General features: G+C 47.1%; 1 protein-coding gene across 1 annotated transcript in view; it reads left to right on the forward strand.

Moving 5' to 3' along the window:
• The window catches only part of supt6h (SPT6 homolog, histone chaperone and transcription elongation factor), an 82,078-nt gene that overhangs the window by 11,584 nt on the left and 55,010 nt on the right, over window positions 1-15,484 (forward strand). Inside the window, exons 5-11 of the mRNA XM_078422569.1 lie at window positions 3,237-3,432; window positions 6,263-6,347; window positions 7,464-7,740; window positions 9,084-9,185; window positions 11,010-11,126; window positions 12,051-12,140; window positions 14,885-15,027. Coding sequence (XP_078278695.1) covers window positions 3,237-3,432; window positions 6,263-6,347; window positions 7,464-7,740; window positions 9,084-9,185; window positions 11,010-11,126; window positions 12,051-12,140; window positions 14,885-15,027 — 1,010 coding nt within the window. The remainder of the gene's footprint in view (window positions 1-3,236; window positions 3,433-6,262; window positions 6,348-7,463; window positions 7,741-9,083; window positions 9,186-11,009; window positions 11,127-12,050; window positions 12,141-14,884; window positions 15,028-15,484) is intronic.

Here is a 15,484-nt window from a genome sequence, read left to right on the forward strand (position 1 = left end):
AGTATCCCGTACCTGCCTTCTCTCCATACACCCCTGATCCCTTTAGCCACAAGGGCCACATCTAACTCCCTCTTAAATATAGCCAATGAACTGGCCTCAACTACCTTCTGTGGCAGAGAATTCCACAGATTCACCGCTCTCTGTGTGATAAATTTAAGCAAGTTATTCCAGAGCTGAGGATCTCGGCATGCTGATCCATAAGCCTGCCAGTGGTGTAGCAATTACATTTGTGAGTTGATCAAGAGGTTAGAATTTGGGAATTCAAATGGATTAAAATCGTGAGAGCCTTGCCAATGACGTAGTGTAAATGAAATGTGAGATTCTGGAGCGAGTGTAAAGTGAAAGATTGGGGTGAGCGGAGCGGTGAGGAGAGTTTGAGCATGAATGCAATGGGCTGTAATGATCACTCGTCATGCCACAAAACTCTCGAGGCCACACTGTTGTGCAGCCCTGCAGCTGCCTTGTCCGTCTCTCTGTTCAGCTGTTCCCACGTCCGGTTTCCCGCAGATTCGGATGTTCTGCGTGGACAATGTTTACTCTTATCTGTCTGCTTTCCAACGCCAACTAATCAATTAGCCTTGAATACGCTGCACAGAACAGCCTTCACATAATTACTCACATTTACAGGCGGAAAATGGCCTCGGCTCACCGTCTTTCGTGGTGGTGACTGCTAGCCTCTGAAAATTTGAACAGTACTTTCGGCCTTTATAACAAAAAAAAAACTCCTCGGAAAAACAAACAAATAAATAAATTGATGTACAGGTCCACCGCCGATTTTCTGGCAACTTGTGGTCCGGCGCGCCCTTTTAATTCGGACAAAATTACTAGAGTGCACTTGAAATCCCCCCCCCCCCACCCCTCTCTGCGGAAGTCCCCCCGAAAGTGTGGCGCCCAGGCCGGGTGAGGCGGCTGATCTCGAGACCGCCGTGGCCGATCGGCGGGTGGAATTTGCCCCCCCGCGGCCGGGTACTCTGGTACTGGCAGATCCGTTCACACAGCCGACTTCCGAGGCCGGCTTTGCGGGTCGGTATCTCGGCGCGCGGCCTAGGCGGAACGTTCCGGTACGGTTGGACTCCTCTCGGAGGCTGTGACCTCCGTTGGCCCGGCAAAAGTGATAATCCAGGAATGCCCTGGGAACCAAGGGTGCCGGAAAATCGTTGGTGGGCCTGTGTACGAGATCTGCCCACGGCCACCTGGCTCTGCACATATTTCCCACGTAGATAGAACATAGAACAGTACAGTCTGAAGATGGGTCTTGATCTGAAACGTCACCTGTTCCTCCTCTCCTGAGATGCTGCCTGGCCCGCTGAGTTACTCCAGCATTTTGTGTCTGCCTTCGATTTAAACCAGCATCTCAGTTTTTTTTCCTACACAATGAACAGTACAGCACAGGAACAGGCCCTTCGACTTACAATATCCATGCTGAACATAATGCCAAGTTGAACTAATCTCTGTGTGCGCATGATCCATATCCTGCAGTAATGCCTAATGATGTAGTGATGCCTATGTGGCCCAATGCACCTCTACACACAATTGGTAAAAGGCAAATGCATCTGTTTGGAAACGAGAAAGATAATTCCGTATAATATCTCTTCAACTCCCTCTCCCCTCGTGCAGTTAACAGCTCCAAGTAATTGCTTTAGCCATATTTGAATTAACCAGATCTTTGAATTGAGGAGAGGATTGATGAAGCTGAAGCAAGCTTCCAAAGGTCATTTGATGTATCTTCACGTGATATACTTGTTGACAACATTACAGCCCATGGGGTCACATTGGCTGCAGGACAGAAAGCAGAGTAGTGGTGAATGGTTAGTTGTTGTTCTGCCGAGAATGTAAACAGTGGTGTTCTCCGGGAGTCAACATTAGAATCATTGCATCAAATGCCCTGAATTTGGATATACCAAGCAGTTTAAAGTATGACGAAGTCAAGAAACTTAAATGCTGTTTGCAGTTAGGAGGATAGTAACATATTTCAGGCTGACAGATGGGGTGGCGCAGCGGTAGAGTTGTTGCCTGGGTTTGACCCTGACCACGGGTGCTGTCTGTATGGAGTTTGTACGTTCTTCCCGTGACCTGTGTAGGTTTTCTCCGGGTGCTCCAGTTTTCTCCCACGCTCCAAACACAAAGAGGTTTGTAGGTTATTTGGCTTGGTATAATTGTAAATTGTCCCCAGTGTGTGGGACGGTGGTAGTGTTCGGGATCGCTGGTCGGTGCAGAATCTCGAGAGATAATTACAACGTCCTGCAGTAAATCAGTGGGTCAGGCAACATCTCTGGAGGACACCTTTCTCAACATTTCTGTTGCTTTTGTCCTCCTTCTAATGACCTTTGTCCAAAGGTGTGAGATATCTTGTGTAGAATCCATTCAGGCTGCTGTTTTTAAAATCTAATTTACTGAGGCACGACACTTGGGGACGATGACAAAAAGAAGGTGCAACTACAAATTATTTTCTTCATGACAGTTGTGATCTTTCAGCATTCTTCTTATCTTGAATGTCAATTGTACTAAAAGTAAGCGTCTTCAGATTAGCCCTTTAGTACAAAAAGAAAAAAATATTTTTAATGTGTTTTATTATAAGCAGCTTTCAATCCTTTCAGCCAGTTGCTATGTCTGACAGAATCCTCAGTGCAGCCCATCTCTGATTTAAAGCTGTGTTTTTTTAGATTTAGATTTAGAAATACAGCGCAGAAACAGGCCCTTCGGCCCACCGAGTCCGCGCCGCCCAGCGATCCCCGCACATTACACTATCCTACACACACTAGGGACAATTTTTACATATTACCCAGTCAATTAACCTACAAACCTGCACGTCTTTGGAGTGTGGGAGGAAATCGAAGATCTCGGAGAAAACCCACGCAGGTCACGGGGAGAATGTACAATTGAATTAGTTTATAGGTTTAGGTTTTAGTCTATTATTAAGTGAGAACCTTTGTTTTGGATGCTATCCAAACAGATCAGATAAATGTCAACACAATCAAATCAAACTCAAGAACAATAGTTAAAGCATGGGAGAAGATAGAGGGGTGCAGAATATGGTTCCCAATTGTTCAGTTAGTTTGGTTAGAAAAGGGGGTATGGGGAGAAGGCAGGAACGGGGTACTGATTGAGAATGATCAGCCATGATCACATTGAATGGCGGTGCTGGCTCGAAGGGCCGAATGGCCTCCTCCTGCACCTATTGTCTATTGTCTAACATAGATTTTCAATTCTTTAAATTGTGTGAATAACTTTTTCAGCAGCAAAAATTCCGACGTGTGAAGAAAGTATCTGATGACGAAGACGAAGAGGAGGAAGAAACGGCCAAGAAGGGACACGAGAAGGAGGCGATTGCCGACGAACTGTTCCCGGAGTATGAAGGGGAGGAAGGAGAGCAGGTGGAAGTCCCCGTCGTGGCCCCTGAGGAAGAAGAGGAGGAAGAGGAGGAGGAATCAGGTACTCTTGGGCTGTGCCTCTATGTGTGAGGAAGCAAATGGGCTCAGATCTCCCAGCCTCATTGCTGAACTCCTTAATTGAGTAGGGAAATATCTGCAGATGCCGGTTAAAATCGAAGGTAGACACAAAATACTAGAGTAACTCAGCGGGTCAGGCAGCACCTCGGGAGGGAAGGAATGAATGGGTGACGTATCGGGTCGAGACCCTTCTTCAGACTGATGTCAGTCTGAAGAAGGGTCTCTACATCAGTCTGAAGAAGGGTCTCGACCCGAAACGTCACCCATTCCTTCTCTCCCGAGATGCTGTCTGACCCGCCGAGTTACTCCAGCATTTTCTGTCTTCCTTCTTAATTGACATGCCCAATCGATTGCTTTCTCTGAGGATAAATGGTCCCCGTTCAGAAAAGAGAACTCTCTTGGACTTTCCTACCTCATTCATTACAGAAATTGAAATTACAATCAAACAAAATTTAGAATATATTCATTGCTATTTTCAGAGATTGTTTTAAGATTGGATTGAATGAGGTGGGAGAATCTGGAGTGACAATAGGTGCAGGAGGAGGCCATTCGGCCCTTCGAGCCAGCACCGCCATTCAATGTGATCATGGCTGATCATTCTCAATCAGTACCCCGTTCCTGCCTTCTCCCCATACCCCCCTGACTCCGCTATCCTTAAGAGCTCTATCTAGCTCTCTCTTGAATGCATTCAGAGAATTGGCCTCCACTGCCCGCTGAGGCAGAGAATTCCACAAATTCACAACTCTCTGACTGAAAAAGTTTTTCCTCATCTCAGTTCTAAATGGCCTACCCCTTATTCTTAAACTGTGGCCCCTGGTTCTGGACTCCCCCAACATTGGGGGCATTTTAGTGTCGGCACTAAAGCAGACAGCTTGAGCCAAAATGCTTGCTGCAAAGTTGCAATGTCTAATACGTTGCACTTGTGTTTCATAACTCGAGAAAATTAAATCCCTCACCTCCCCACACTTTACATTTGCCACTTGTTTTCGATTAAATAAAATTAACTGTTGTTGTTTCCTAGATACAAGATGCGTTTGGCATGTAGTTATTCATAGATTAGTTTTTGTTTAGACGTACGGCATGGAAACAGCCCTTTTGGCCCACCGAGTCCAACCATCGTTTACCCCTTCACGCTAGTTTAGTTTAGTTTAATGTAGTTTAGAGACACAGCAGGGAAACAGGCCCATCGGCCCACCGAGTCCGCACCGACCAGCGATCCACGCACAATAACACTACCCTATACACGCTAGGGACAATCTTACACTGATACCAACCCAGTTAACCTACAAACCTGCATGTCTTTGTGGTGTGGGAGGAAGGTCTCGGAGAAAACCCACGCGGTCACGGGGAGAACGTACAAACAGGACAGCACCCGTATTGGGGACTTAACCCAGCCCTGTAGCCCTGTAAGGCAGCAACTCTACCGCTGTTCCACCGCGCCACCCTGAGTTCTATGTTATCCAACTTTCACATCCAATCCCTACGCGCGGGGGGCAGTTTAGAGGCCGACTATTCTACAAACCTGCACGTGTTTGAGACGTCGGAGGAACCCCGTGCAATCACAGGGAGAATGTACAAACTCCACGCAGATACACCCAAGTGCTAGGATCAAACCTGGGTCTCTGGTGATGTGAGGCTGCACCTCGACTAGCTGCGCCACAATGCCGTATTTCTTATTGAATTAACATCTCGATAATTCTGCCCTGTGCTATGATTTTCTGTCAACTTCACGCCATTCTGCAGAACCATTTCAAAAATGTATAGCACAATCACAGTGCTGTCTGCATTGGCAGATTACACAAGCTGAGGTATACCCAACTGATCTCTAAACGCTACCTGGTGTCTCGGTGGAATCGGGGAGAAGTTGATGGGGAATTACAGTCATTGGGTCATGGAGTCATACAGTGTGGAAACAGGCCCTTTGGCCCAATGTGCCCACACCGACCAACATGTCCCATCTACACTAGTCCCATCTGCCTGCGTTTGGCCCATATCTCTCCAAACCTGTCCTATCGATGTACCTGTCTGATTGTTTCTTAAACGTTGCAATAGTCCCTGGCTCAACAACCTTCTCTGGCAGCTCGTTCCATCCACCCACCACCCTTTTTTGTGAGAAAGTTACCCCTCAGATTCCTATTAAATCTTTTCCCCTCCACCTTAAACCTATGTCTTCTGGTTCTCAGTTCCCCAACTCTGGGCCATTGACTCTGTGCGTCCACCCAATCTATTCCTCTCATAGTTTTATACACCTCTCTGGGAAACGCATCTCCCTGCGCTCCCAGCCTGCTCATCCTCTCCCGATACCTCCAACCCTCGGGTCCTGGCTACATCCTCTCTGTACCCTGTACCAGCGACAACATCCTTCCTGTAACATGGAATTAGGGAATAGGAAAATGGGATTCATGTAGGAATAATGTAAATAGGTAGGAAAGAACTGCAGGTGGTGGTTTAAATCGAAGGTGGACACAAAATGCTGGAGTAACTCAGCGGGTCAGGCATCATCTCAGGAGAGAAGGAATGGGTGACGTTTTGGGTCGAGACCCTTCTTTGGAGGGCGTCCCGCCCCCTCCCCTGACATCAGTCTGCAGAAGGGTCTCGACCCGAAACGTCACCCATTCCTTCTCTCCCCAGATGCTGCCTGACCTGCAGAGTTACTCCAGCATTTTGTGTCTACCTTTAATGTAAATGGGTGCTTGATGGTCAGTGTGGACTCAGCGAGTGTAGAGCTTGTTTCATTACTGTATCATTCTGATTCAAGAGAACGAAGGAACAGAATTGAGATTACTTCTAAATTGATTGTGCCTTTATCGTAGATATCGATGACTTCATTGTTGATGATGACGGGCAGCCGCTTAAGAAGCCAAAATGGAAGAGGAAGTTCCCCGGGTACACTGATGCGTGAGTAATATTCTGCTGTGGAAAATTAACACAAGCTGTCCAGCGCTCGGTCCTGTGTAACGAAGAAAACACTAAGAAAGCATTTTAGACCTTACTTTAGAGATATAGCAAGACCTTCCATGTTAGGTTATCATAGAGTCTCACAGCGCGGAAACGCAAACTCTTCTGGTCTTCGGCCAAATCCCTGGAAGACTTTGACCCCGAGACTGAGTGGCGCAGAGTCTGGAAAGATGCCCACGCCAACAACGGAGAGGTGATCACAGACCCCACAGTGAAACCACCGGGATTTGACCTCCATCGCAAGCAATGGCTAACCATTAACAGGATCCGCACCCTCCATGCAAGAACAGCCCATCACCTGCACAAGTGGGGGATGACAGACGGACAGCCCTGCTTGTGATATCCAGACCAGACCAGACCGCCCCACACATGGTGAATGACTGCTCACTGAGGCTTTTCCCTGGTGGCATCAAGGCCATCCACCCAGCCACTGATGCTGCCCTGCCCTGGCCAGGATGTCTACCCTTGACCTACAACTTTAGACAGCGCGGAAACAGGCCCTTCGGCCCAACTTGCCCACATCGACCAACGTGTCCCATCTACACTAGTCCCACCTGCCTGCGTTTGGCCTGTATCCCTCCAAACTTGTCCCGTCCATAAACCTGTCTAAATGTTTCTTAATCTTTGTCATACATTACGACATGACAAACTGTCGATGTGACAACCAGCACGGTGGCGCAGCAGTCGAGTTGCTGCCTCACAGCACCAGAGACCCGGGATCGATTCTGACTACGAGCGCTGTCTGTGCGGAGCTTGTACGTTCTCCCTATGGCCGCGTGGGCTTTCTCCGGGAGCTTCGGTTTCCTCCCACACTCCAAAGACGTGCAGGTTTGTAGGTTAATTGGCTTTGGTAAAAGTTGTAAATCGTCCCTTGTGTGTGCAGGATAGTGCTAGTGTACAGGGGATTGCTGGTCGGCGTGGACTCGGTGGTCCGAAGGGCCTGTTTCTGCGCTGTATCTCTAAAGTAAAATCAGCGCGGGTGTGTGTTTTATCCAGCTGAGTTGTTAAACTGCTTTCTGCACCAGTTTTTAAAATGTATTTTCATTTTAATTGCAGTGCTCTTCAAGAAGCTCAGGAGATCTTCGGAGTGGATTTTGATTATGACGAATTTGAAAAGTACAATGAATACGATGAGGAAATGGAGGAGGAATACGAGTTTGAAGATGAGGAGTTGGGTGAAGGCGAAACAAGGGTCCGTCCGAAGAAAACCACCAAAAAACGTGTTAGCCGGCGGAGCATCTTTGAGATCTATGAGCCCAGTGAGCTGGAGAGCAGCCATCTGACGGACCAGGACAACGAGATCAGAGTCACAGACATGCCCGAGAGATTCCAGGTCAGTGTGCCTCTTGTATGAAGCACATAGTGCCAGAGTAACTCAGCGGGTCAGGCGGCACCTGGGAAGGGAATGGCCAGGCCACGCATGCATCAGGTGGGGGCTCATCTTCATACTGATTGCATTAAGCGGGGGGGGGAGCTGGAAATGAGAGGTGGGGCAGGGCAAAGCCTGGCAAGTGACCGGCGGTTACAATCAATGGGGGTGTTGGATGGCAGATTTAGACTGTAGACAGCGAGGAAACAGGCCCATCGAGCCCCCGCCGACAAGCAATCCCCGCACACTAACACGAGGGACCATTTACGATTTTACCTAAACCAATTAACCTACAAACCAGTACGTCTTTTGGAGTGTGGGAGAGAACCGGAGCACCTGGAGAAAACCCACGCAGTCGCAGGGAGAACGTACAAACTGCGTACAGTCAGCGCCCGTAGTCAGGATTGAACCTGCGTCTCTGGCGCTGTGAGGCAGCAGCTCTACCTCTGCGCCACCGTGCTGACGCGAAATGATGGGTCGGTAAAGGCAACGTCTAAGCAACCTGCTTAGATACACAGCATCCTTCTTTAAACCTTGGTATAAGAAAATAACTGCAGATGCTGGTACAAATCGAAGGTATTTATTCACAAAATGCTGGAGTAACTCAGCAGGTCAGGCAGCATCTCGGGAGAGAAGGAATGGGTGACGTTTCGGGTCTTCAGACTGAAGAAGGGTCTCGACCCGAAACGTCACCCATTCCTTCTCTCCCGAGATGCTGTCTGACCTGCTGAGTTACTCCAGCATTTTGTGAATAAATACCTTCTTTAAACCTTGCTGAGTCAGTTTGAGTGGATTTTCTACCAAACATCACTACAGAAGACCCATCGCCGGCATCCAGAGCAATAGCAGATGATCAGTCAATGCAAAAATAGTTTCTCGGGATTCATTTGAATTTTGTTGCATATAGTTTTAGTTTAGTCTAGAGATGTAGCGCGGAAACAGGCCCTTCCACTCCGACCAGCAATCCCCGCACACTAGCGATAGTTCCAAACACGCTAGGGACAATTTACATTTATACCAAGCCAATTAGCTTACAAACCTTTACGTCTTTGGAGTGTGGTGGGGGGGGAAACTGGAGCTTCCCGGAGTAAACCCACGCAGGTCACGGGGAGGATGTACAAACTGTACATATGCCACCCATAGTCAGGATGGAACCCGGGTTCCTGGCGCTGTGAGGAAGCAACTCTACCGATGTGCCACCAAGCAAGTTTTTGCCCCACCCGGTTATATTTAATCCTCCTAATATTTAACATGGGCTAATAAAACCAAATGCCTACAGTGGTCAAAATGAAATTCTCTTTCCACAGCTTCGTTCCATTCCAGTCAAGCCCTGTGAAGATGACGAACTAGAAGAAGAGTCCGAGTGGATTTACAGACATTCCTTCTCAACGCCCACCATTTCATTGCAGGTTGGCAGTCCAGATCTATTTTCATAACATCATAAGTGACAGGAGCAGAGTTAGGCCATTCGGTCCATCAAGTCTACTCCGCCATTCAATCATGGCTGATCTATCTCTCCCTCCTAACCCCATTCTCCTGCCTTCTCCTCATAACCTCTGACACCCACTGTTGAAAATCTGTTTTCTTGTGATTTCTAAAATATGGTCATAGTTGTATTTTGTGCAAGCATTTTATGTTAACTATATTTTGGAAACAGGTCCTTCGGCCCAACTCGCCCACGTCGACCAACATATCCCAGCTACACTAGTAGACAGGGGCAGATGGGACTAGCGTAGATGGAGTGCCTTGGTCGACATGGGCAAGTTGGGCCAAAGGATAAGTTGGGCCATACAGTTTCATGCTGTATGATGCTTACGATTCCCTATGACTAAATCCGTGAAACAGAAGCCACCTATGTCATGGAATAAACGTTTCAGTATCCTCCTCCTTCTCCAGTGAATGCATTTTACTTTCTCTGCATCTGACCCTCCATTTTAGCCATCAGCACAAACGTTGATGGAGGCACATAGCCAAATCGTTACGGTTAAAGTATGCAAGAATGAATCGAGATGAACTTGGACGACGTACCCAAATAGGATAATGGTACATTGCTGTGAATTGTTGCTTAATCCTCCATCTGACTATTATTCCCATTGTTGGGCACCATTCTTGACAAGACATGGCAAGATCTTGGAGGGGGGGCGTGGTGGAAATTGACTGGAATGATGCCATGGATGAGGAGCGCCAGTACTCCGGGCAACAGTGGCAGCGCGTCGTCATTCATCGTGAGATGCAGATTGTGGTATCCCAACCAGATGCAAGATGACAACACTTTTGCAAACTAAATTAAATTATGATCTGAATGCACTGCTGAGAGAAAGAGTGGAAAATTGCTGGGAAATCACTGCTTCCACAACCTGTTTTGGCAGCCTCTGTGATGGAAAGATTTAAGATGACAGGAAAGCTCTAAATACCAGGAACATGGCCAGGGTATTAGCAACTTAAGCTGAAAAGACCCAGCTAATATTTAGAAAATAAAGGAAGCACTGTGTTTTAGTGAACGCAATGCAATCTATGCGTGGCTATGGGAAAGGAATGGAGGAATATGAGTGAAGACAAGGTCTTTTCCAACACAGGCAGCATGGATCAAATTGACCATCTGTGATTCAAATTGTTTTTCTGACGTAGGTTTGTCAGTCTGCATGATTTATGGCAATTCTCCCTCTGCCCTCTAAGCAAGCACTGCAGTTGAAATCACCTGAGGTTAGTTTAAGCCCTTCTATTTTGCACAATTCGTTTATATTGAGCTGGCTTCCAGGGAAACTCAAATTCAAAAACTCAAGACACAAAGTGCTGGAGTAACTTAGTGGGTCAGGTAGCATCTCTAGGGGGCGTGGATGGGTGCCGTTTCAAGTCGGGACCCTTCTTCACACTGGAGACCCTTCAGCGGTCTCGAAGGGTCCCAACCTGAAACGTCACCTATCCATGTCCTCCAGAGATGCTGCCTGACCCACTGAGTTACTCCAGCACTTTGTGTTCCTTGCAAAATTCCAACACCTGAGGATCTTTTTACATCGAACGCAGAAGTGTTTTATTGATTCCTAGGTATTGAAGAACTAATTTGTACTGCCTCCGTCTGTTGTTATATTTTTAAACAAACTACTGAAGATGTCACTGTCTGAAGAAATATTAAGCAGCCCTGACTTTTGCTGCAAGGTCAATTTGCAAGATGAATATGGTTTGCTTTTGGGAGTAAGTTCTTGACACCCAAACTTCTGACTTTATTGTCATAGGAGAGTTCTGAATACCTGGAACGTGGCCAGGGAATTAGCAACTTCAGTCGAAAAGGTCCGGCAACTATCCAGAAGATAAAAGAAGCACTCAATTTTATGAGGAACCAGCACTTTGAGGTATTTCTGCATTCTACTGCTTGACTAAACCGCCCAAAGTTGATTAATAATTCTGATAAACTATCGTATGCAATTATTTATTAAAGATATTGTTTAAGAGCATAAAACGTTGATATGATTTGAACCAGCGTAGAAAGTGTTTTATACGCACAAAATGTTGGAGTAACTCAGCGGGACAGGCAGAAGGAATGGGTGACGATTCGGATCTGAAGAAGGGTGGTCGACCCTTCTTAAGACTGAAGGAGGGTCTCGACCCGAAACGTCACCTCTTCCTTCTAAACAGAGATGCTGCCTGCCCCGCTGAGTTACTCAGGAATTTTGAGTCTTGTCTTGAGTTTAAACCAGTAGAGGTGCTCCTCAACTTACGATGGGGTTTTCGTTCCGAGAAACCCATCGTAAACCAAAAATATCGTAAGTCGAATGCATTTAATGCATCCGATCACGTGGCCAGCTCGCTACGGGGTCACTGCCGTTGCCCAGCGTTTGCACCATCGAAAGTCGAAATATCGTAAGTCAACAGACAATAGGTGCAGGAGGAGGCCATTCAGCCCTTCGAGCCAGCACCACCATTCAATGTGATCATGGCTGATCATTCTCAATCAGTACCCCGTTCCTGCCTTCTCCCCATACCCCCTGACTCCGCTATCCTTAAGAGCTCTATCTGACTCTCTCTTGAATGCATTCAGAGAATTGGCCTCCACTGCCTTCTGAGGCAGAGAATTCCAAGTCGAAGCATCATCGTAAGTCTTGCAGCACCCTGTATCTGCAGTTCCTTCTTACACATAGAAAACGTCGTGGTCTTCTTTAAAGATCGTGGTTGAGGGCAGCATTGTATATTTGTGGTAGTACTGATGTTTTTATCGTGACAGATTCTAATTGAATATTTTTCTTCGTTTTGTTTTACAACGTATTTCCTTGGGTTAGGTGCCTTTCATTGCGTTCTACAGGAAGGAGTATGTGGAGCCGGAACTGAACATCAATGACCTGTGGAAGGTCTGGCAGTGGGACGAGAAGGTAGGGGTTTATTCACAAAATGCTGGAGTAACTTCAGAAGGTAGAGGTTGGTGGTTCGCGTTTCAAACCGACCAAGTTTCGTGTTACGAACAATTTTAAGTCATCGAAAATTGTTGTTCATTGGTTGGAAAGACAATTGTCGTTTGAAAACTGACCTACGTTAATCAAAATGATAGCAGGAGATATCAGAATACAGTTCTCTGAAGCTTTCACCAACTCGAGAAGGTCCACTGCAATAGCTTTGCAGTTCTTGGTCGAGAACTGCCAGTTGCAATGTTGTCTTCTTGGGTGTACACAAACTGCTGGAGTAACTCAGCGGGTCAGGCAGCATCTCGGGAGAGAAGGAATGGGTGACGTTTCGGGTCGAGACCCTTCTTCAGACTGATGTCAGGGGAGGGGGCGGGCGGGCGATGAGCCCATCCCCTCCCCTGACATCAGTCTGAAGAAGGGTCTCAACATCAGTCTGAAGAAGGGTCTCGACCTGAAACGTCACCCATTCCTTCTCTCCCAAGATGCTGCCCGACCCGCTGAGTTACTCCAGCATTTTGTGTCTACCTTCGATTTAAACCGGCAACTGCAATTCTTTCCCCTCCTTCTTGGGTTTGACTGGTTTTGAAAGATACAGCACAGGAACAGGATATTTGGCTCACTGAAGATAGACACAAAAAGCTGGAGTAACCCAGCGGGTCAGACAGCAAAGGAATAGGTGACGTTTCAGGCCGACCGTCGATCATCCGTTCACGCTAGTTCTATGTTAATGGGGGACGCAGCGGTAGAGTTGCTGCCTTACAGCGAATGCAGCGCCGGAGACTCGGGTTCGATCCTGACTACGGGCGCCGTCTGTACGGAGTTTGTACGTTCAACCCGTGACCTGCGTGGGTTTTCTCCGAGATCTACGGTTTTCTCCCACACTCCAAAGACGTACAGGTACGTAGGTTAATTGGCTTGGTAAATATAAAAATTGTTCGTAGTGGGTGTAGGATAGTGTTAATATGCGGCGCAGACCCGGTGGGCCGAAGGGCCTGTTTCTGCGCTGTATCTCTAAATCTAAAATATCTAAATCTTTATCCGACTTTCACATCCACTCCCTACACACAAGGGGCAATTTACAGAGGGCCAATTCACCCACAAACCCGCACGTCTTTGGAATATGGGAGTAAACTTTGGAATATCGGAGCACCCGGAGGAAACACACACAGTCGCAGGGAGAAGGTGCAAACTCCACACAGGCAGCAACTGAGGTCAGAATCAAACCCGGGCCTCTGGCACTGCGAGGAAGAGGTTCTACCGACTGCGCCACTGTGCCGCTCTGCTTTTTCACTCCACCTGGTATTGTCGTGCTGATTGCAGCTGTCACAGTCCATAAAAGAGGCCGTCCACAGTGACTGAGCCTTGAGCAATGTTATCTCATTGTGTGCAATGTGATGTGGTGGAAGAGCAGAACAAGTCCCGCCTGTGCAACTTTAACGTGTGGATAATGCCCCCAGGTTTCACTGCTTGTCCAGCTTGTCAAAGACATGGTATGTTTTAAAGAAACTATTTGGGGTTGGCACGGGAGCATAATGGTAGAGATGCTGCCTTACAGCACCAGAGCCCCAGGCTCAATCCTGACCACAGGTACTTTGTACGTTTTTCCTGTGACCACGTGGGTTTTTTCCGGGTGCTCTGGTTTCCTCCCACATTCCAAAGACGTGCAGGTTTGTGGATTAATTGGCATCTGGAAAATTGTCCCTATGCGTGTAAGATAGAACCAGTGTGTGGGTGGTCACTGATCGGAGCGGACTCAGTGGGCCGGAGCCCCTGTTTCCACACTGTCTTGAAACTAAATGAAAGTAAATCAGTTAATAAGTTAACATTTAAAAAATTAAAATTAAAATCACGTAAACCAAATTTATGTAATCACGAACATTAAGGTAAATGCAGGTAATTCTTAAATATATAAATTAGCTTTTACTTGTCTCTCATAGTTATAATTAACCACTCGGACTCGGCGGTATGAATATTGACTTCCCCAACTTCGTAACCCTTGCTTTCCCTCTCTCTCCATCCCTCCCCCTTCCCAGTTCTCCGACCAGCCTGATTGTCCCCGTGATTAAATTTTATCTCTGGTTGTTTTGTTGTCACCTTTTCCCAGCTAACAATGATCTATTCTACATTTTCCTTGATCTGCTTCACTTTTGATCTCGTACACTTCCTTATCTACCTGACTCCCTCTCCCCTGACTCTCAGTCTAAATAGAAGGGTCTCGACCCGAAACGTCACCCATTCCTATCCAGAGATGCTGCCTGACCGCCTGAGTTACTCCAGCGTTTTGTGCCTTTATTTTTGGCAAATGGACTAATTATACAACATCAGAGCATAATCAGGGAGGCTGCAAAGCGAGATCGGGCGTTTGCATACGATGTACTGCTTATTGATTTCAATAGTGGTGTTTAAGAGACTTTTTGATAGGCACACGGAAGTGGAGGGATATGGATCATGTGCAGGCGGATGAGATCAGTTCAGCTAGGCATCGTGTTCAGCACAAACACTCTGGGCTGGAGTGCCCGTTCCAGTGCTGTACTGTTCCATGTTCCATGTTTTATGTCTTTAATGCTTTAGAAGTCTGGGTGAGAAATGTACATGGATTAATTGGCTGTTATGTTTTTGCTCCCACTTATTGGGCCTGTTGGAATCTCTTTTTTGTTCACTGATGAATATTCCACAGTTCTGCTTGAGTCACCTTTTGCAATGGTCCATTACAGTGGACACAGCTGAAGACTCGTAAAGAAAACCTGGCCCGGCTATTCCAGAAGATGCAAGCGTACCAGTACGAGCAAATCTCTGCCGATCCCGACAAGCCCCTGGCGGATGGTGTTCGAGCACTTGACACTGCAGATATTGATAGGTAACCTCCTAATGTCATTTAGAGGTTTAGTTTCGAGATACAAAAGTGGAAACGGGCCCTTCGGCCCACCGGGTCCACGCCAACTAGCGATCCCCGCACACTGGCACTATCCGACAGACTAGGGACAATTTACAATCTTTACCAAAGCTGAATTAAGCTGCAAACATGTACGTTCTATGAGTTGTGGGTGGAAACCTAAGCACCTGGAGAAAACCCATGTGGTTACAGGGAGAGCGCACAAACTCCGTACAGACAGCACCTGTAGTCAAGATTGAACCCATGTCTCTGGCGCTGTGAGGCAGCAACTCCACTGCTGCGATACCGTGCTGCCCTCAATATTATCACGTAGCCTGTTAGCCTTTCCTGGAAAGTCATTTGCAATTTAAAATATATCTTTGCCTAAATATTTAAATATTTCATTGTTGTGCAGTGTGATTCGAGTCATAGAATCATACAG

This window comes from Rhinoraja longicauda, chromosome 26 (genome assembly GCF_053455715.1).
Source record: "Rhinoraja longicauda isolate Sanriku21f chromosome 26, sRhiLon1.1, whole genome shotgun sequence".
Taxonomy (NCBI): Eukaryota; Metazoa; Chordata; class Chondrichthyes; order Rajiformes; family Arhynchobatidae; genus Rhinoraja; species Rhinoraja longicauda.